At 35.8% G+C, this 24,299-nt stretch overlaps 1 protein-coding gene across 4 annotated transcripts in view; it reads left to right on the forward strand.

Annotated features, from left to right (window-relative positions):
- The window catches only part of st3gal5 (ST3 beta-galactoside alpha-2,3-sialyltransferase 5), a 46,751-nt gene that overhangs the window by 18,780 nt on the left and 3,672 nt on the right, over positions 1-24,299 (forward strand). For 3 of the 4 annotated variants that reach the window (XM_051860378.1, XM_051860380.1, XM_051860379.1), the window contains exons 3-5: positions 7,510-7,623; positions 7,744-7,864; positions 14,656-14,993. In XM_051860378.1, the coding sequence (XP_051716338.1) occupies positions 7,586-7,623; positions 7,744-7,864; positions 14,656-14,993 (497 nt within the window). In that variant the 5' untranslated portion in view covers positions 7,510-7,585. Of the gene's footprint in view, positions 1-7,509; positions 7,624-7,743; positions 7,865-8,126; positions 8,232-14,655; positions 14,994-24,299 lie in introns of those variants that run through there. The other variant, XM_051860381.1, reaches the window with a different exon arrangement.

Here is a 24,299-nt window from a genome sequence, read left to right on the forward strand (position 1 = left end):
ACAGCAAGGAAGAACTGGAGAATATATAAGGCAGATTACAGGGCAAGAAAGTGCAGAGAGTCACAACAGGGCACCTTGACTCCACCAGACACACCATTAAGTTCAGATAGTCCAAGGAGGATACCCAGCACATCCAGGCTAGGTTTTAGGACGAATAAAAGGGATTGTAACTGTAAATCATATTTTGTATGTAAATAATTCAAATTATATACTTAACCATTTGTTATTTTGACCTATTTCAGGCAAAAAATCCATGGAAAAAAAAATACACCGAGAGAGAAGCTACCGACAACTGAAAAAGCTGCAACATAAACTTGAAATGGAGAAAAAAAAAAGCTGCAAAATACAAAACAAAATGTGCCTGTCTAAAGAAGAAAATGCTGAAAAAGAATCCTCAGAGCCCCACAACCAAAACAATAAACATTATTAAGGGAAGCAATGCCTCATCACTGGTCAAAAAAACCCTTAGGTTTTACTTCTCTCTTTTAAGTGAAATAAAGGCAAGATATTCTGCAGCAAAAAAAGAGGGTCAAACTAATTTATGCACGGCTGATTTGTGGAAAATTGATCAAGAAGTATAAATTACAGGCTTTCTGCCAAAAACAGATTGGCTTTTCATATAAAAGGTGGAAAACGTGGGAGAAAACTTGATTTCATAAGACAGAAGAATATAATCTCTCAAGGTCTGAGGAGCACTGTCAAACAATTCTTTCTGAGATATGATGTGAGTAGGGTTGTCACTGTGAAAGGATAACACAGTCACTGTAAGAAAAAAGAAGAAGAAGAATAAGAATTCTCTGTGACACAATGGTCAATCTCCACAAGAAGTTCACTGCAGAGGATAAGCATGTCTTAATTTTTTTTTTTTTTTTTTTTTTTGTGCCCAGAGACCATTTTGGGTTACACAGCCAAAAGAGGCTGACTGGGATACTTGTCTCTGCAAAACCCATGAGAACTTGAAGTACATGGCAGACAAGCTGTTTCACTTGGCATCCTTACTTCCAAAAATCTGGAAGAAATGGCTGATGCCACTGTGTGCTATATGACAAAAAAGGAGTGTGCATATGGCCAATGCAAGGAATGCAAGATGACTACATGTTCACTCTTCAGATCCCCTCAGAACAAAGAGGTAAATCTGACTCTGGTCCCTTGAAAAGATAAGTTGTGAGAATGGTTGTGATAGCTCCACTGTTACAATCAAAAAGGAAATTGCTATAACAGGATGAACTTGTGACTCAGTTTCAGGACAGATTGTTTAACACTCATGGACACATCTTTAACATCAGATGGCAGTATTCCATGTACAGGAAACTGCGTGAAAACCTTGGCCCAAATGAATGCCTCATCCATGTAGATTTCAGTGAAAATTACTCCTGCCAATATGCAAGAGAGATACAGGCAGTTCATTTTAGGGGTTCGCACAAACAGGCAACACTTCATACAGGTGTGTTGTATGTCCAGGCTGAGCCAGCACCAGTGCCCTTCTGCACTATATCACTAAGCAGAAGACATGATCCTCCTAGCATTTGGGCCCACTTGGATCCTGTTCTTAAAATGATACAAGAGAACCATCCAAATGTGTCCTGTCTGCATTTTTTTAGTGATGGCCTAGCCTCATAGTACAAGCAGAAAGCCAATTTCCACCTTTTGTCCACTGTACCTTTCGAGAAAGGGTTTTCCACAACCACCTGGAACTTCTTCGAAGCCAGTCATGGCAAGGGGGCACCAGATGGGATAGGCGGAACACTTAAAAGAACTGCAGACAATTTAGTTAGGCAAGGACAAGGTTTGCCCAATGCAGAATCCCTCTTTTACCATTTGAAAAATTCTGGATCAGTGGTACGACTGTTTTATGTTGGAGAAGATGATGCTGATGCCTGGGTACAAATGATGGAAGTGAAACCATTGAGCACCATAAAGGGAACAATGAAAATTCAAGTGGTGAGCACTGAACCCGGCTGTCTAAAAAACAGAGACATAAGTTGTTTCTGCCAGGCTGAAAAGGGTGTGTATGATTGCCCATGTTATGCACTCCAAGAGGCATCACTTAGCATGAAAAAAATGGAAAATCCTGCAATCCTTTTCTGATTTTTTATTTATTTATTTTTTATTCTCTATTGAAACAGATCACACGTTGTGATTGCATCACAATCCATTGTGCAGACCATTTTTTGTTAAGGAGTGAGAAACAGGTTGCAGGTTGTTTTAATTATACTAACCCGATTCCAAAAAAGTTGGGACACTGTACAAATTGTGAATAAAAAAGGAATGCAATAATTTACAAATCTCATAAACTTATATTTTATTCACAATAGAATATAGATAACATATCAAATGTTGAAAGTGAGACATTTTGAAATGTCATGCTAAATATTGGCTCATTTTGGATTTCATGAGAGCTACACATTCCAAAAAAGTTGGGACAGGTAGCAATAAGAGGCCGGAAAAGTTAAATGTACATATAAGGAACAGCTGGAGGACCAATTTGCAACTTATTAGGTCAATTGGTAACATGATTGGGTATAAAAAGAGCCTCTCAGAGTGGTAGTGTCTCTCAGAAGTCAAGATGGGCAGAGGATCACCAATTCCCCTAATGCTGCAGCGAAAAATAGTGGAGCAATATCAAAAAGGAGTTTTTTTTTTTTTTTTAGAGAAACATTGCAAAGAGTTTGAAGTTATCATCATCTACAGTGCATAATATCATCCAAAGATTCAGAGAATCTGGAACAATCTCTGTGCGTAAGGGTCAAGGCCGGAAAACCATACTGGATGCCTGTGATCTTCGGGCCCTTAGATGGCACTGCATCACATACAGGAATGCTACTGTAATGGAAATCACAACATTGTCGGTGAACACAATCCACCGTGCCATTCGCCGTTGCCGGCTAAAACTCTACAGGTCAAAAAAGAAGCCATATCTAAACATGATTCAGAAGCGCAGGTAATTTAAAATGGACTGTGGCAAAGTGGAAAACTGTTCTGTGGGAGTTCTTTTTGGAAAACTGGGACGCCATGTCACCCGGACTAAAGAGGACAAGGACAACCCAAGTTGTTATCAGCGCTCAGTTCAGAAGCCTGCATCTCTGATGGTATGGGGTTGCATGAGTGCGTGTGGCATGGGCAGCTTACACATCTGGAAAGGCACCATCAATGCTGAAAGGTATATCCAAGTTCTAGAACAACATATGCTCCCATCCAGACGTCGTCTCTTTCAGGGAAGACCTTGCATTTTCCAACATGACAATGCCAGACCACATACTGCATCAATTACAACATCATGGCTGCGTAGAAGAAGGATCTGGGTACTGAAATGGCCAGCCTGCAGTCCAGATCTTTCACCCATAGAAAACATTTGGCGCATCATAAAGAGGAAGATGCGACAAAGAAGACCTAAGACAGTTGAGCAACTAGAAGCCTGTATTAGACAAGAATGGGACAACATTCCTATTCTTAAACTTGAGCAACTTGTCTCCTCAGTCCCCAGATGTTTGCAGACTGTTATAAAAAGAAGAGGGGATGCCACACAGTGGTAAACATGGCCTTGTCCCAACTTTTTTGAGATGTGTTGATGCCATGAAATTTAAAATCAACTTATTTTTCCCTTAAAATTATACATTTTCTCAGTTTAAACATTTGATATGTCATCTATGTTGAATTCTGAATAAAATATTGAAATTTGAAACTTCCACATCATTGCATTCCTTTTTTATTCACAATTTGTAGTGTCCCAACTTTTTTGGAATCGGGTTTGTATGTTTTTAATACAGTTTTTCTCTAAATGTTCTTATATCAGAGTAGATACTTCTTGTAATCCTACTCATGATGAATTTCATTATTTTGCTCAATAAACTTTTAATTGTTAAACCTTTTATGCAACATGAAGTTTGTGGTGTTATATTATGTCTGTAGTGTTACTTCAAAATGTATCTGAAATTTCTTTCCTTCAGAGCCATTTAATCTTATAATTTAATGGTTTTTAGACTGTAAAGTGGTTTTAATCTTTTAGAATAAAGACTATTAAAGTAGCACAGACCATTTTTCCTGCCTTTTTTGATGTATATCCAAATTTTTTTTTAAAAAAAGAAACAATTCTTCTTTGGCAAAAATAGGGGCCGAGATGAACAATTAAATATTTCTTTTAAAAAATTAAATTTAAATGATCAATGAAACTGAGTCCTTAAGTAATTTATTTATTTATTAATTATTACGTAAAGTTGCATATCTCTGCTAATTTTAGAACAAACCAAAATTTTACTTCAGATATTGGTAACACCACAGACATAAGTGGATGTTTCACCAGTGTTTCATTAAAATTATTTAAAACTCAAAATGTTATTAAGCTTCAATTTTAATGGATATAGCATATTAAACTAATTTTAAATGCACAGCAATACATTTTAATAAAAGAAAACAAACAAGCATTTTTACAATTTCTGCCTCTCATTTGCCACCCCAATTGAAGAATGACCCATCTAACATGTTTGGTCTTGACATAGGCTTGATTTCCTTAGATCAAGAAAAAGCTTTTGATCGTGTAGAACACAATTATTTGTGGAAAACTCTTCAGGCTTTTGGTTTTAACTAAATTTTGAGAGTATAGATTCTCTTTTTTGGTTATTAGAAGAACCCATGATTAACGATGCCAGTCTGGACTTTTTAGATACATGTGGACTATCAAATGATGTCTTTATTAAATCCAAGTTTGCAACATTGGGGCGTTTAATTAATGTGACTGGTTCAAATTTTAAAAATGTGGAAAATGTGTCTACTTCATTAGGTATTAAATCAGTTCGAATTGTTGAAAAATGTCTTCAGAATTTGCAAGCTGTGCTTACAGTAAAAGAAATGAACATGCTTGATTTTTTTTTTTTTTTTTTTTTTTTTTTGTCGAAAAACTTCTGCCTGATGATAAAGATACTTTTTCAAAATTTTTTTGTCCTTAAATATAGGGGAATACTCTGGGGTGTTTTTAGAAAATGTACCAGAAATGGATTTATAATGAAGCTGGAGGGAAAAAAATGTACAATGCTTGTGTAAAAGCTTTCAACAAAAAAGGTCTACATAAAAGAGTTGATTCGCCCTGGCGTACCATCTTTGAATTTCATGAAGATGTAAAACCACAGTGGAGGGCACTCTATAAGCCACCATTTATTTATGTGGCTTTATGTATTATGTATTGCTCAAGACTTAAGCCTTTATTTGACTTTGTTGAAAGATATATTTATTTGTTTTGATGAAAAATTTACTGTTCGGTTTTTATTTTTGGTTTTAAATATATCCAAAGAAGACAATATGAATGTCAATTGATCAATTTTATTATAGGCATGGCAAAAATGCCAATATATGTTAGAAAGAAAAAATTTGAACTAAAAGGTGATTATAATGTTGAAATGATGTTTACAGCTATGATTAAATCGAGACTTGTAATTGATTTTTATTTTTATAAAGCTACAAACTGTCTAGAAGTGTTTAAAAATATATGGTGTCATAGAGGGGCATTGTGTTATGTTGCTGAAAATGAAATTTACTTTTCACAATTTCTATAAATATGATGTGATTTATATTTTAATTTAATGTTTTAATTTTTTTAATATTTCTGTAATAAATGTTTGTAATAAAAATCGAAAAAAAAAAATCTCTCTCGCCATTACATGAGCAATGAACAAAAAATGATTATATAATACATAGACAAAATAAGAATAAACACACAAATATTTTTTATATACAAGAAATAAGAAGAAAATGATTAAGACAATGTTTTAAAAAAAACAAACAAACTGTACATTAGACGTTAAATATATTTCTGACTCTAGTTTTGTCCACTGGCTGACTCTCTTAGATTGTGGTGGCAAGCTGTTACGTATTCTGAGTTTTCTCCCAGAATATGACTTAATTTTTCTGTATTTGATAATGCCATAAAAGTTTTTAGGGGTCCCCATACTTCACTGCCATACAGAGCAATTGGTTCAATTATTGCTTTTAGGATTTTCAGCCAGGTTTGAATTGGAATTTTATGTTGAACTGTAATTTTAATCATGTAGAAGACTCTCATTGCTTTTGCTCTTTTAGATCTTTCACAGCCAGATTCCCTGTTGAACTCAGTTTTAATCCCAGATAGGTGTAGAGGCGTGTTGGAGGACCTGGTTTTCTGCTCTAAAGGTGTATCTATTTTCCCTACAATCGAAAATGATTCATAGCATTGGTGTTTTAAAATGAGGAGGCAAAGTCTTTGATTTTTTTTTTTTTTTTTTTTTTTTATCAGATGTAAATTTATGTCCCTGTTACACAATTTTCCTGGTTAAATAAACATTACATATGAAGAGAGATACATATAATGTTCTATTTACTAAAACTAAGTATAAATTTCATCAAGTGAGTGTTTTTACGCATGTTTACATTTATTCCCAAATAATAGTAAACTCAGTAACAATTTAAACAATATATATTATTTATGAACTAATGTTCAGCTTTTCTTTTTAATAGTCAATTTATTTTCAGCAGTCATCAAGCTTGTACACACTGGTCAGTGGTCACAGACACGAAGATGCTCACTAAAAAGATGATGATTGCTCACTAAAAAAACCCCGCAGTCATGTTTTCTGCCATTTCAAGTTTGCTTTTGATGTGACAAAATGCGGTATCTAAGGGGGTGAGTTGTTTACTTACTTTTTAATTAGTCTTCCCATTAAAGCCATCGGTGTCTTCATTCAGGCCGATTTGACGAGAACACGCTCGAAAACAAGAGGCAGGATTTATTGCACAAACCAATCATATCCAATCATAACCGATCATATCCAGTCATAGCGCGATTGAGGCACTGCCTCCTCTCACGTGACTTTCCCCCATTCATTTCTCAATTACCCCCCACTAAACCCACCGCACACTTTAGGGGTTTTGCTTTATTTCTATGAGCTGAAGGGAGGCACGAGAGACGCGGACTCCTGCTGTAACTTCACCTGCGGGTGTCGCTGTTGGACAGTGTTTCTTTTGAAAAATTAGTGACTTTTACACGTTTTAATGTCAAATTTTGTAATATTTGCATTGTTTTATTTTTGTAATATTGATTATTTTCTCATCCAGTTTTTTTGAGGAGGCATCGCCTCCCTTGCCTCCTCGGAGGAGATGCCCCTGATTCATAGTCCTGGCTTTGTGTTCACACTGTCATTTTAAGACTGAAACTAAAAATAAACAAAAAACAAACCAAAAAAATAAATAAATAAATAAACATTACGTCCTGTTTTTGGTTTGTTTTTAGATATCTTTGGCCTGTGTTAAGTTCATATTTCAGTCAAACCGCACTGGAGTTTGATTGGAAGCGAACTGAGACCTACCTTTTCAGAGGTCTCGGTCTGCTTGTTTGATGTGCAACAGGGTTCAGATGGCAGCATTCACACTTAAATGAACCACACTAACAGAGCAATCTCATTTGCATTAACACCACAATGCAAATTTTTTTTTTTTTTTTTTTGTGCTATTTTAAGCGATCCGTCTGGTTTGTTCCTCTCTTAGGTGTCATCAATGTGGAGGCACTGTGATCCTTTTAGGCAGCAGAAATAAAGAGAGGACTTGGTGGTCACATACCATAATGAGGAGAACTGTCAAACCGTGGCTTTGGCAACCCAGGTAAACAGTAGGCATAATAATATTAAAATGTCTTCCTTACCCATAAATCATTAAAACTATAATTTACCTAAAAATGTCATGTTACTGATGTTGTTAATTAACTGACCTTTTTTACCTTAGCAAAAGGCTGCTTATTTTTCTTCTGAGCTTGGCATTGGTTTCACTGGCACTTTTAAAACTGCCTCTCTTTCACACGAACCCAAAGCCTGTTGAAGTACCAGTAGACACCATCTACCGAAAGGTATGTCTTCATTTAATTTAATTTTACATCAGATTCAAGAAGTATCTACACCATTTCTGTGGTCCAATTTAATTTAGCCTCTGTGGGGTTAACCGAATCAAAACGTTTGACGAATTCAAAATGACTTTAATCCAAATGCATATATGCAAACTAGGGCTGGATGGTTAATCGAAAAGTAATCGAAACCGAAATTCAGAACCTCTAACCGACACAATTTTCCCATGTCGGTTATTTCGTTTTTTTAATACTGTTAATACTTCCCCCTTAAAAACATACCGCGTGTCACTTGACTCTGCCCCGTCCAGTCAGTGGCATAAAAGCAACACGGAGGTGAACGCCAAGTCAACACAGAAACGGCGTGAGAGCGGTGAGCCTTGCGTCTTCACTAAACTTTGTCAGTATGTGTTTTAAGGTTTGCCAGTTTGGACATTCAAGCGATTGTAGACGATCGGATGTGTATTATATCGAGCTACCGTGCTCGTGAAGATCGCGCGCACAGAGAGGAACGCAGAAACTAGTTGTCAGCGCTGTCCTGTGATTTATCACTAAAGTAGCTTAGAAACTCAAAACTTATAGCATATATTTTTTATACTTTTGAAGGAACTATTTACAACCCACAGCTTCACAATTAATAGAGAGACGGTATGACTAATTCACACGCAATCGCTCTCATTACGTACTGGTACTGTGCTAATTTATCTTTATCTGATTTACAACGAACAGAAATCTGTAAGAAATGTTACGAACCATAGATAAAATAACTGCTGAAAGTGAGCTATGATGTCAATCACTTTTTCAATAGGAAAAAATATCCCAGCTTTAATATTCAATCATATTTCAGGTAGAAACCAATGAAATATGAGGGCAAAAAAAGAAAAGAAAAAAGAAACAAAATAATCGTTCATTAATCGTAATCGAGGTAAAATGTTGATTTTAGGCCATAATCGTCCAGCCCTATGCATAACTAAGAACACTATTTATTTATTTTATTTATTTTATTAGAATTCTGTGGCGTTGATTCACAGATAGGCTATAAGTGGAGTAGTTTGGATGGTATTTGTGGTGCCAGATTTGGTCTCTGGCTGCTGGCGCATAAAAGTTGATCTGATCCGTCTGTCACACCACTGAAGTGATATAAATGATGACCAATGTCCTAAAATCATTTGGTTCCTCACAACTATTGGGGTGCTCTGAATATTAATTCTTCCTATGCATGACTTGGAATTGGTTATTTTTATTTTTGGTCACTGGATAATTCCCATACTTCTATTAGTGATATTTTATAGTTTTATTGACTTTATTATTCTACAATGTGGAAAATAGTAAACAATAAATGATAACATGACTTCACTCTAATATGACTAAATCTACCAAAAAAAATCCATAAATTGAGTACTTTGCCATTGACATCTCTTATCCTTTTTATTGTATCGATAAACATTGATCATAAAGTTCAAGGAACTCAATCATTTGTTGGGACCAAGAGCTCAATAACCATTCAACAGTTTATGAGTTCAAAGTCTGCAGTTGTCCATTAATCATTTCACTGTGCCAGTGTGGATAATAGTAATTAGGAAGGTTGTTTTTCCGTATTTATACAGATTTCCGTATTTTCACGAAAGCCCTGGAGCTGTCAAAAGATACGTTTAGCATCATCCAGCAGACTTTTGCTAACAAATAAACGTGATTTTCTCGGACCAGGTAACACGGAAAAGAGGTCGTTAGAGGCCTATTCAAAACAAAGGCGTAGCTTGATGACACCAAGTTTGAGCGTGGAATCTTGGGACATGTGGTCTTCACCTCAACGGACGGTGCAAAAGATAGGGATAGGACTCGGGAAGAAATCGTGTTCATGGATGCGATTATTAACGTATTGTAGTAAGATGCAGAGCAGGACCGAGTTTTGTGGGGACCCTTTTCACATGACGTCACACAACTTCCGTTTGGACTCGAAGCAGTGCATCCTCACTTCTGTCAGCATAGTGGAATACTAGCGCCGCTCGAATGGAGTGCACTCAATAGTTGTACATATGCCACAAATGTGGTTAGAGGATAACTGTAGTCGCCTAATTTCATGTAAATTCAAGGCGAGGTGTTTGGCAGATCTCAAACTAACTTACCGATCGGCGAGATTTGCTGCTTGAAGTTGGAGGAGTTGAATACGGAGCACTGAAGCCGTACACTTTCTGCTGCCCGTAGTAACGTGAAAACTTTGCTGTCTTTGTTGCAGATAAAGCTGTTTATATGTATTTATGAAATAAACGCATGTTTCCGACATTTACGTGCAGTAAAAAAAACCTTTTCATTCAATGCTTAATGTACTACGTATTTCAGTGCCTGTATGTACAATGAAGATCAACATAAGCTTATTCTTTTTAAATATCAAAGTCTATTTTTTCAGTTTTATTTCGATAAATATGACATACATAATAAAAATTGTGTTTAATATAATACTATTTCTACATGACTGTTAATGTTGTAAAAACTGACTCCTGTACATGGCATTTTACCATATTAAAAAAAACATTGTCATCATTCATCTCTTTATTGCAGAACAAGACTGTCACATACAAAAATAAACAGAGGATTTACAACAGTACTCATTGTTATTGCAGCATTAAATGAACGAAATCAAATTATTTCTCCAGGGAATAACATTAAATGAAAACATTCCGTTTTGTATTTTCAATACACTTCTTACAAATTATACAATCTAAATATTTTGCAGCATTTCAGTTTAAACTGGTATGATATAAAATGATCTAAAATCTTCACACCATTAAATCTTTGGAGTATATGTAGATGTGCTACTTTCAGGTGTCCATTAGGCTACTTATAAATAAATCTCACAAGAACAATACCGTTATCATAGCCTACCAGTTTCTAAAAATAAAGATTTGTTTTTAAAGACAATATTCTTGTTATTCAAAATAGGCTAACAGATTTGTGTGGACACACAATCGTTGTGATAAAACTCAATTCATGGACGGAACATTGCTAAAGTTTTTGCTCGCGGAAACCCTAAGCAAGGCAGTCACAGAAGGGAAATAATAAATAACGTTACCAGAAGAACCCGACTGTGTAAATTCTTGACATAAACAGTTCGCGTTTAAAGTTATTAAAGCATTTTCCTGAGAAGTCGCCGGCGCAAAGATAATACGGAACTACTGATCCGCTGCTTTGTGGATAGGCGAAAGTTAACTGACGTCATTGTGAAAAGGGCCTATTTTATTATGACACAGTCGCCGGCGCCGCTTCCGCTTTTCCTGTCATGAGTATGAGGTAACGCAGCTCTGTTTATCATATTAGATACATTTGAGAGTGTTGAAAATGATGTTATAACGTTACTCTGTGCGTTCGCTCGGTGACTGCTGTGAGACACTTGTTTGAGACACACTGCAGTAAGATAGATTGATTTTAAAATATCATATTAAATGCTGGATGGCTTGTGTTGATAAATGGCATGCAATTCATTTTAAAACATATTGTATGATGGACAAAATTCTGTATTACTGTTACTAAAAATAAAGCTGCATCTGATTATGCTGTGTTAGCTACTTGACAAAATTGTGTTTTTCTCTGAGGCATGGTAAAGGAAACCACTCGCAAAAAATCAAGAAAATTAGATTTAAATAAGACTAAACGTGTTGAGCTATATAACAACAATTAGTTTTCTGTATATAAATTTATCAAAACAGTTGTTCCCTTGTCTATTAAAACGTGTAATATATTAAAGCGTCTTTGGTGTTTCCATGGTTTCTACAAAATAAAACCGGAAACCGAGGCAGACCGAGGGTTAACGCAGGTATGACGCAATTGACAGGCGACTCCTCACACGTCCCGGAGCCTTGGTTAAAATTGCAATTTTCTCACGATTTACAAATAGTTGGAAACATTTGGGATATTGTAAGTACTCAAGTGAACAAAATATGTGAACACTGGCCTAGTGGTTTTTGGATATTTTACTGCAAAAATCGTACATATTGCACCTTTAAGCAAAAACTAATAAAATAATTCTAAAAATTCTACTTAAAACAGTTCTTTTAAAGAAAACATTTGATTCTACACCAAAAATGTACCACACAGGTCATTTTGGGACTACATTAGATGCTAACTAATCATTTAGTTAGCTATATTGAATGGGGCTTATATATGTCAAGGGCTCTACAGTGCGAACATTAACTAACCCTAACCCTGAAAATAACTGCGTGCGAGTGTGAAAAAATACTCAGGCGCACTGGTGCCAGTGACCCGATCAATTCTCATGAATAGAACTATAATACAATCGGAACAAAAAGTACACCTCCTAAAATGCATCTACACTGAACAACAGTTGTTTCGCACTGCAATCGACTGCTTTTCATGCCTTCATTCAAAGACTTTGCTTCAGTCAGCAGAGCAAGTGCAAAAGATGTGCGCCATGGACTACACTCCAAAGATTGTTTTCAAGGTGAAAGTGGTGATATGCATTTACAAGACAGTCTCATGCTGCTGATGTTTCAGCCAAATTAACTGGAAATACTACATTTGGATTATCATAAGCAAGGTCAGAAATTAACCGGGGCTTGAGGGCAAAAATGCCACCAAAAATTAATAAAAACACATGCACCATACTGGCATAAAGTTGGTTTGACGTTGGACGTTTGATATTCGCAAATTTAGGTTTATTTTATGGTAAAGGGAATATTAAAAAATATAAAAGGTGTGCATCATAGCTGACATGCAGATGAACACTTTACAGCTGGTTTTATGACTGTAAATTATTCCCTTCAAATGTTATTGAGCTTTAAATTATGATATTTATGTATGAGCGTATATACAGTAGTGAAAAATAGCCATTTTACACATGATTTAACAGTTTATTTTAATAAATATCAAAAATATAAAAGATGTGCATCATAGCTGACATGCAGATGAACATTTTACAGCTGGTTTTATGACTGTAAATTATTCCCTTCAAATGTTATTGAGCTTTAAATTTTGGCATATTTATGTATGAGCGTATATACAGTAGTGAAAAATAGCCATTTTTAAACATGATTTGACAGTTTATTTTAATAAATATCAAAAATATAAAAGGTGTGCATCATAGCTGACATGTAGATGAACACTTTACAGCTGGTTTTATGACTGTAAATTATTCCCTTCAAATGTTATTGAGCTTTAAATTATGGCATATTTATGTATGAGCCAATATACAGTAGTGAAAAATAGCCATTTTTACACATGATTTGACAGTTTGTTTTAATAAATATCAAAAATATAAAAGGTGTGCATCATAGCTGACACCTGGATGAATACTTTACAGTTGGTTTTATGGCTGTAAATGATTCCCTTCAAATGTTATTGAAGTTAGAATCGTGCATACCAATGTCGGTTGTAACTTTAGAGACGGTCCCTAAATTTGCGTCAAACCAACTTTATGCCAGTATGCAACGTTATGAATACCCATGCTGCCATTTTACTTTCGCTTTTACATTATTCTTCTTAATGAAAAAACACAACAACAAAACAGTACAATGACAAACTCGCTTAAATATGCTTTTACATTTCGCTTTGCAACCAAATCTTCGTCCATCGTCATTCAGAGAAGTAAGGCGAAATGGGGGAAGTAAGGTGAAATCTGACTCCTGCTGCGACTCTCGTTCAGCTCTCACTGAATTGAGCAGACGCGTTCAGATTTTAACGGTATCTGTTTTCTAACTGAACTAAATTATTTTTATTACTATAAAAAAATCAAAACGACAGTGGGCAAGTGATATAACCGGTGTTGCGGCTGAACACCGGTAACACCGTCGATCGCAACAAGCCTAATATGTGTAAGTTAAGTAATATCACACGAGTATTCTCCTGTTTCTCCGAGTATTGGCATGATTGCAAATGTGATACTTACTGATCTTATTGAAGTCCAATAAACAAGTTGATATTAAGTGATTTAACATTAGACACAATAATGTCTGTTTTTGCTCTATTTCGTGAAAACAGTTTCAAACAAAGCCACACCAGAACTGTTGCGCATCTCCAAGCCGCGGTGAATAAATCTGCGTTTTGAACGACCGAATGAATGACTCGCACATTAAGATTTACTGCCACCTACTGGCGGTAAATGTAATACATTTATTTTCATATTTACACTTCACATAGACTGTTTTTACTTAAAATATCAAACTTTTAAAGTTTTTTTTTTTTTTTTTTTTTTTACATATTTCTAAATTCAAAATTATATTTAAAAACATTCGTAGCCTACAACATTTACCAATGAGCTGCATAAAGCAGTCTATGTAAATGTGTCGCAAGAGCACCCTCTGGCTTTCAGATGGAGAAACATTTACTACTGATCACAGAGCCGTATAACTCTGACAAGCTGTGCATGAAATAATTGCAGCCAAATCGCGTGCAAAATAATTGTGATAAATCGTGCAGCCCTACCCCCAAAGGAGCAACGTATCCTGGGGGATACAAACATTAAATTAAAAACTAAAGGTTTTTTTTTTTTTTTTTTTTTTTTTTTAAATCAATTGCATCCTGCTCTCCCTTGCCTCTCTGCATTACAGGGTTAAAAGAGAATGTTCAAACTGAGAATAGGGCCTTAGATTGATTCTTGTGGCACATCATAAATGATGTTTTGTTAGGTCAAATATTTTCACCAAATGGTAGCAATCGGTTAGGTAGGATCTAAACCAGACTACTGAAACCAAAACATGAAATTACTATTTTTGCTGTTAAAAATAAATGTTTTCAATTTGTGTTGAAATGAGAATTTGCTTTAAGCACTGTATTTTCACTTACAGCATATCCATTCCTATGTCAAAGAGATACTGGCCAAAGAATGCAGACCTTCTTTTGCCCGACAGAGAATGGAAGCTGAGCATCACAGCTCCACACCAGTGGTTGAGCCCTTTTTGGACAAGAACACTCATTTAAATGATAAAATATTCCAGTATCCCCCACCGTTTGGTTTCATGGATTTGAAGAACAAACTTCAGGAAATCTTGAACCTCCTACCAGCCTCTTCTGGAGTGAGACATGGAGGGCGAGATTGTCGTCGATGTGTAGTGATTGGAAATGGAGGGATACTGAAAGGATTAGGACTTGGACATCTTCTTAATCAGTTCAATGTCATCATCAGGTGAGAGCCTGCTCCTATTAATTTGTGTGATTTTTAGCTAAAGGACCTCTAGGGCTGGACGATATAGTTTTGTTTTAACTTTTGTTATATATATTTTTATATATTTATATATGTTATATATTTCTCAGTATTTGTGTCTTTGATCTGAAATGGCTTAAAAGATTGCCTCCAAAATCAGAGGAACTATCATTTCAGCCAAACAGCCATTAGCAGCCAAATAGATTCTAAGTATTTCAAATATAATAATAAGAATATAATATATATATATATATATATATATATATATATATATATCATATATATATATATAATATATTATTATATCATACATACATATATATATATATATATATATATATACATACACACACACACACACAGAGTTGCATGAAAAAGTATGGAAAATTCCAAACTTTTGAACAGGTTTATTTTAATAAATTCAGCTTTTTTTTTTTCTTTTTTTTTTTTGTGTACTATATGTAAACATCTTTTAAAATATCATGCATTTTGTGTGATCTCTCTTATTTTGTTAAAATTATTCACATTTTCTTGCATTTTCTGCAAGTGGTTCCTATGAGGGGCCGTACAAGCCATAATTCATTCTGGCATTCTCACACACTTACATTCTCCTTTCACATACATACATTTTTACTCTCACACACTTACATTCTCCTTTCACATACATACATTTCTACTCTCACATACATACATTCTCCTTTCACGTACATATATTTCTATTCTCACACATACATTCTCCTTTCACGTACATACATTTCTACTCTCACACACATACATTTCTACTCTCTCACACTTACATTCTCCTTTCACGTACATATATTTCTATTCTCACACACATACATTCTCCTTTCACTTACATACATTTCTAGTCTTACACACTTACATTCTCCTTTCACGTACATACATTTCTACTCTCACACACACTTACATTCTCTTTTCACATACATTCATTTCTACACCCTCACACACTTACATTCTCCTTTCACATACATACATCATTTCTACTCTCTCGTACATACATTTCTACTCTCACACACACTTTCATTCTCCTTTCAAATACATTCATTTCTACACTCTCACACACTTACATTCTCCTTTCACATACATACATTTCTACTCTCACATACATACATTCTCCTTTCAAGTACATGTATTTCCATTCTCACACACATACTTTCTCCTTTCACGTACATACATTTCTACTCTCACACACACTTACATTCTCCTTTCACATACATTCATTTCTACACTCTCACACACTTACATTCTCCTTTCACATACATTCATTTCTACACACTTACATTCTCCTTTCACATACATGTGTAAATTTTGGGTTGTTTTTAGCCCAAGGGCTGGGTAAACATAGGACAGAACACAGGTTGGGCTAATTTTACCCAGCATAAAGGGTTGATTTTATTAATTATTTTTTTCTATGATATAGCTTATTTAGTACTTACAGATTAAATTATCTAAACCAGTGGTTCCCAACCTTTTTAGCGTCAAGTACCCCCACAACTCCATTAATAAGGCTCAAGTACCCCTTTATCGACACTAAACAAAAGTAAATGCGGCGTTTATATTTTAATTCAGTTGTCACAATTACCTAATTTACCAATGAACCGGTTTTATAGATTAAAATTCAGACTTGAAGATATTGGGAAATTTTAAATAAGAAACACAGTGTAATTGTAAATGTAATTGGACATTCCAGCACTTCAAATTTTATTCTGAATATGATGACAAAAAATTATTTATTCATTCTTCAGAGATTGTCCCCATTTGTAAAACTGAATGTTTCAAGATGTAGGAAATCCAACATTTGATTGAAAACAAACACTTTTATTAAAAATTAAAAAAGACACGAAAAATACCACTATAACCAGTAGATGGTGGTAGATAAGCACTTATTGGCTTATAAAGTTCAGCACTTTATGCACTAAAGTAGGAAAAGTCACAAAGTCTTTCAAATAAATCTTTAAATTACAATCTGTCTACTATGCTTTTTATGAGAGGATTTGTGAGCGTAGGACTTATTAAACTGGCACTAAAAAGAAACTTATTCAATGTTTTGAGGGATATTGAGCTGAGTCTAACTTAATTCTGATTCTGATTATATTATTTTCAACAGTAATGCATGTGCTTGGCTACAATACTCAATGCTGCAAAATCTCGTTGTAAATAGACACATTTGCAGCAATTAACACGCGAGGTTGGGGTGAAGCTGGGGCGACTGACTGCACCCCTAGCAAGCCTATTACGCCTAAGCCACAGGCCTGAACAAACCAAGCAAACTCTAAATCTTTTGCGTACTCCCTGGAACACGCACATGTACCCCCGGTTGGGAATCACTGATCTAAACATTTGTAAAATACTCCACACAACCACTGGTTTATGACAACTTTATTTTCGATACAGTTCTTAATACAGCTTATTTTATATAGTTTTTACCATGCCTAAAAATATTGCCTACATTTAAAATCGTTTAACAAACATTTTAGAAGTAAAAATGATACATTTAGGTCTAAAAGCAATTCAAGTGTAATCAAAAGTCCCGTCCCGTTTCCACTGTAATGATGCTGATTCTTCTGCCAGAGATGGGCTTGCGTTCGGCGGCAGAACTAATTTCAGACCACCGCCCTCCGTCTCACTTGTAGCCAAAAGATGCTGTGGCTGCTTCCATAACCTGCCCATAAACTATCAGTGTACAGTTCTGAGAACATATTTCAATATCCAAAGTATTTATATTCAGTATCTTTAGGAATAAATTGTTGGTTCTTATATTATTATACATATTGGTTCTGTGTGTTACTGTATAGTTTTTAAAGGTTCCTATTTTATAGTAAATATATGTCAATGTGTTAACATGTATATCGGTGACATTAGGTATTAAAAATCCAATTACTTATGTATTCACCCCTCATTGTGTGTGCATTATAATCTGCCTATGTACGGGATGAAATTAGTTTCAATTATTAACACTCATTGAATAGTCATAGAGGTGCATAACTAGCAAATAAAAAAATTGGTGTTTGTTGGATTTACACCTCTGATCTTCTGAGTTTGTCATTAAAGACATTTATCCTGTTTCTTCTTCGTCTTTGCGAGTTCATACACACGCTAACCGTGACAGATATAAATATTTATTGCTTTATCATTCATAAAGTCATACATTAAAGAATGTGCATGCTCCTTCTTCAACCGTCTACGCCAGGGGTCGGAAACCTTTTTTGAGCCAATTTTGCATTTTTTGTTAATGCTTTTTTTCAAAAAGAGCGTCTACTAGCGACACTCAATAATCCTGATCTTCCGGGGCATCTCCTAATCGACACCCAATAATATTTCAGTCAACGTCTTGACCTTTTTAAACCTAGTGCTCCCTAACTTGCTGCGCAGCAATAACCAGATAGACTCCAGACTATGCCTTAGAATATGCTTTATTCACAGCCAGAGGACCTCGTATCAATCAAAGAGAATCCCACCAGCAAGAAGAATACAACAGTTTATATAGGATAGGAGCATGGTAAAGCATTCTACAATATGATTGGTTCTTCATATGTCAAACCCTCATGTTACTAGGTAAAGCAAGATCTGCCCAAATCATGTGTTTATTAGTTTGTTGGTTATTCAATATCATGGGGCTATTATATTTAGATAGTTGTCTAGCTGTCCCTAAGTGTCATTTCTACTTTTCTTATTTTTGGACATGATTCAGACACGCACTGACTTAGGCCCATGCAAGGTTTGAGGACATTTAGGTTTCAAAAGCATATAAATGTTATTCCTGCCAGGAAAAAGAAATGTTAGTTATGATTAATTAAAAAATTCCATCACAACTCAATAATGTAACATTTTGACAGTTTGTATTTGACTGTTTAGTCGTGCAGCCAAAGACAAAGGCTACTATGCTTGTCCGTGTTTAACTCGGAGCACGCGCACTTTGAGTTTTCTTTTTTTAATAAGATAAGACAAGATAAGACAAAACTGCTGTTGGAACAAAGGATCTTCAGTAGCGCTCCTTCTTACACTAGGGGTGCAACAGTCTCTGCCTAAAGGAGCTACCCAAGGTCCCAATTGTCTTATTGTTCCGGATGTTTGATAGCTTAGCGAACATCTTCCTCTCACCCACCTGCTCCTCTGAGTCCAGAGGGCAGCCCACGATGGAGCTGGCCCTCAACCATTTTGTCGAGCTTTTTCTTATCCCTCTCTGTGATTCCACCACACCAGCAGACCACAGCATAAAAAATTACTGATGCAACTGCCGTATCATAAAAAGTTTTCAGTAGTGTCCTACACACCCCAAAGGATCTCAGTCTCCTCAGCAAATAGATGCAACTTTGGCCCTTCCTATACAGAGCACTCATGTTATCTGACCAATCCAATTTATTGTTTATGTGAACACCCAAATACTTGTACACATTCACAGTATATGAAGCCTTCCTATGGAAGACAATCAGCAGTTCCTTTGTCTTGGTAGCATTGATGTGAAGGTGATTAAATTCACACCAATCAACAAAGTTCTTGATCACTTTTCTATACTCCAGGTCATTCCCATCTGACACCCGTCCAACAATAGCTGTGTCATCTGAGAACTTCTGAATATGACAGCTGCTAGTGTTGTAATGGAAGTCTGATGTGTATAGGGTAAACAGGAAAGGAGAAATCACTGTCCCCTGTGGAGCCCCAATGCTGCAGAGCACCTTTTCAGACACACAGCCATGAAGCCTCACGTACTGTGGTCTGTTTGTGAGGTAGCCAAAGGTCCATGCAGTCAGCTGACTGTCAACCCCCGTCCCCTCCAACTTCCCTTTGAGCAGCGATGGTTGTATTGTATTAAAGGCACTGGAAAAATAAAAAAACATGACCCTCACAGTGCCTCCTGGCTCCTCCAGGTGCAAGAGGGATTTGTGCAGCAAGTAGATGATGGCGTCGTTCACCCCTGTGCCTGGTTTATATGCAAACTGCAGGGGGTCTATCTTCAGGCTCAACAGGGGTCGATGATGGTTCAATATCAGCCTCTCCATAATTTCCATCAAGTGAGAAGTTAACACCACAGGTCTAAAGTGGTTAGGCTCCCAGGGATGTGCAATCTTCGGTACTGGAACCACACAGGAAGTTTTCCACAGAACAGGAACTTTCTCCAGACTAAGGCTCCAATTAATAATGTACAGAACCACTTGACAAAGCTGGTCTGCACAGTCCCTGAGCAGTCTGGAGCAGATACCGTCCGGACCTGTAGCTTTTTTCACCCTAAATTCTCTTCTAACCTGATCCTTTGTTATACAGAGGCTGGGAGAAGAGGTAAGGGTGAATGAGGAGGCAGGCTGATGCAGGGGAGGGAGAGGATGTTGGATCAAATCTGTTAAAAAATAGATTCATTTAATTTGCCCACTCCTGATCTCTTAAGTTCAGGACCCTGCTCCTAGTATTTGATCCCCTACCAACCAGCAAGAATTCTGCCTCCTAAAGATTGTTTATGTGCTCATGTCGAACACAGATTAGTCCCTTTAAGAAAGTACTGCTAATGTCAGCTCGTTATGTGTATAAAAGACACATGTCCAAAGAATCTGTATCTTCCATTTAAGCCTCTCCACCACCATGAGCAAGACCAAAGAGCTGTCAAAGGACATCAGGGACAAGATTGTAGACTTGCACAAGGCTGGAATGGGCAACAAGACCATCAGCAAGAAGCTTGGTGAGAAGAACTGTTGGTGCGATTATTTGGAAATGGAAGAAATACAAAATACAAAACGTTATTATCAACTGGCCTGAATTCTGAGATCGCAATAGACGTGAAGGACTATAATGCATTAAGAGCTCGCTCAGGTACTGGGGAGCTAAACCATTTAGTGCTTTGTAAGTAAGTAGCAAGATTTTAAAATCTATACGATGTTTAATAGGGAGCCAATGCAATGTTGACAGAACCGGGCTAATATGGTCATACTTCCTGGTTCTAGTAAGAACTCTAGCTGCTGCGTTTTGGACCAGCTGTAGTTTGTTTAACAGGCGAGCGAAACAACCACCCAGTAGAGTGTTACAGTAATCTAGCCTTGAGGTCATGAACGCATGAACTAACTGTTCCACATTTGTAATTCACCAAGAAAACCATTGGTAACACACCACGCCGCAATGGATTGAAATCCTGCAGTGCCCGCAAGGTCCCCCTGCTCAAAAAGGCACATGTACAGGCCCGTCTGAAGTTTGCCAATGAACATCTAAATGATTCAGAGAAGGCTTGGGAGAAAGTGCTGTGGTCAGATGAGACCAAAATTGAACTCTTTGGCATCAACTCAACTCGCCGTGTTTGGAGGGAGAGAAATGCTGACTATGACCCCAACAACTAGGGCTGCACGATTTGGAGAAAAAAATCTAATTGCGATTTTTCTGGTTAAAATTGCGATTTGCAATTTAAAATGCGATTTTATAAAACAAATTAAAAAAAAAAAAAATTATAAACGATATCAAGCTTGTTTTGCTTGTTTGTAGGGCTACACAATTTGGCCCGAAAATTTGTGCTAATATATTATTTTGACTAATTATTTTTATTATTATTATTATCATTATTGCTGAATAAAAATATTAAACCAAATAAGAAATATTACTGTTGTAATAACTTTCATTATTAAAGTATTTAGCATTAGTTTTTAATTATAAATATAACTATAATAATTTGAAAATAATATTTAAAACTTGTATGACAAAATGTGGGGTTAACTGTTTACATGCAAGCAGTATGTCTATAAAAAGTCCATGTATTTAAAATGAACTACGTGCCTCTTATGCATCCACTGTGAAAAAAAAAAAAAACCCTGTACACATGTACGCTGGAGAAAAACATACTGATTATATGTTTCCCTCAAAGTTCTTTAGAGAGAGGAATTATTTTTCCTATTTTTACCCTGAATAGGACTGAGTGAGCTTTACTTGGCGCTAAACATGTCTGTTTCATACTGGACGCCGGGGGGCGCCCTTGAGCAGATACTCCAAATACTACAAATATACGCAATATAACAAACGCTGTTCCAGGAAATCCCCAATGGGCATCATGCTATCGCTGTGACTGAATAAAAAGAAGGTAGAAACGCTTTGATTAAACATGAATAAAATAAACAGACGACTACAACAATAGATGGTTTATAGGTTTTCTTCAAGCCTTCTTGGGTATTTCGATTTGATTACGATAAATCGTGCAGCCCTACCAACAACACCATCCCTACAGTCAAGCATGGAGGTGGAAACATTATGCTTTGGGGCTGTTTCTCTGCTAAGGGTACAGGACGACTTCACCGCATTGAGGGGCTGATGAACGGGGCCATGTACCGTAAAATCTTGGACGAGAACCTCCTTCCTTCAGCCAGAACACCGAAGATGGGTCGTGGATGGGTCTTCCAGCATGACAATGACCCAAAACATTCCGCCAAGGCAACAAAGGAGTGGCTCAAGAAGAAGCACATTAAGGTCATGGAGTGGCCTCTCCAGACAGTAATCCTATAGAAAATCTGTGGAGGGAGCTGAAACTTCGAGTTGCCAAGCGACAGCCAAGAAAACTTAAGGATTTAGAGAGAATCTGTAAAGAGGAGTGGACCAAAACCCCTCCTGACATGTGTGCAAACCTGGTGACCAACTACAAGAAATGTCTTACCTCTGTGCTTGCCAAAAAGGGTTTCTCCACCAAGTACCAAGTCATGTTTTGCTTGGTGATCAAATACTTATTTCACTCACTGAAATGCAAATCAATTTATAACCTTTATATAATGTGTTTTTTTCTGTATTTTTTGTTTGATATTCTGGCTCTATCCATTAAAATAAACCTACCATAAAAATTATAGACCCCTCATTTCTTTATAAGTGGGCAAACTAACAAAATCAGCAGGGGATATTTGATGTGTGTGTTTACATCTGGAAGATGTATTTTTTAGAGTGTTTTCTCATCTGCAATACATCTATAGGACGTTTCCTGACTTATGTCAAATAGATGTTTAGAAAATGTCTTTAAGATATTTATGATTTAGAATGTATGTAAAACAGACGTCTATCAGATGTTTGAAAACAGCAGATGCTTTCCAGATGAAGCGATCTTTAACAGACATCTTGCAGACGTACGTGTGCTTAATGTTTCATCAAGTTGTTTACAGGCTTTATTTTACTCAAGTTGAAAAACCCCATTATAAAAAACCATAGGAAAATTTTGAAGAAACCACTGGCAAATTAGTCTTTATCTACACTGCCAGTGTGCTTGCTCATAATACAACATGTTTGACAAGAAAGACAGTGGGAGCAGTAAAAGATGTCTGTTATGAGACTGTGGTCAGGCCAGCCTCCACTTTGAAAAACATTCTAGCTCACGTTGTTTTGTGGTAACAGTCTGCACAGTGGTAACAGTCAAAACTTCAACATAACAGAAACTCTTTCAAATGTCAAACATAAGTTGAACATTAAACATTAACACATATTTCCCTTCACTCAAAAGCACATAAAATAACACTTCAATATTTACTCTCCATTTCCAGCCATATGCAAAGCATGCTGGGAACTAATACATAATTGAACTAATTCTCTTAAAATAAATAGGTAGCCTTCTTTCCTTAATTTTATAAGCTTAATCGGTTCCTCAATTCAAGCCTCAAAAATGCGCAAGTTTCCTTAAAAAAAAAAATTAGGAAAATATATCTATTAGTTTTATTAGTGAAATGTTCTCAATATTTTCTATACAACACTGAACCACAATTTTATTAATAAAATATACACACTATTTTTAATTATCACCTTAATTTTTTTAATGAAAATTACAAGGCAGATGATTCATATTTTACAGTGAGGCCTGATAATGTGAAAATGGCTTTAAATGTTGGGTAATAATAATTAGGTTAAAAAAATATCAAAGTACCTGTCTGATGTGGAATACACATTTATTAAGCTACTTCATCTGTCAATAATGAATAAACAAATACATTTAAAATACATTAATGACTCAAACAACATAAATTTAAAATAATACAAATATAAAAATAGGCCTGATAATGTGACAATTACTTTAAATGTTAAGTAATATTAATTAAGGTTCAAAAAAATATCAAATAACTGTCTGATGTGGAATAACAAAAAAAAAAAAATAACAAAAAAAACTTATTTCACTCACTGAAATGCAAATCAATTTATAACCTTTATATAATGTGTTTTTTCTGGATTTTTTGTTTGATATTCTGTCTCTATCCATTAAAATAAACCTAACCTAAAAATTATAGACCCCTCATTTCTTTATAAGTGGGCAAACTAACAAAATCAGCAGGG

Source organism: Ctenopharyngodon idella, chromosome 14 (assembly GCF_019924925.1).
Source record: "Ctenopharyngodon idella isolate HZGC_01 chromosome 14, HZGC01, whole genome shotgun sequence".
Lineage (NCBI taxonomy): Eukaryota > Metazoa > Chordata > Actinopteri > Cypriniformes > Xenocyprididae > Ctenopharyngodon > Ctenopharyngodon idella.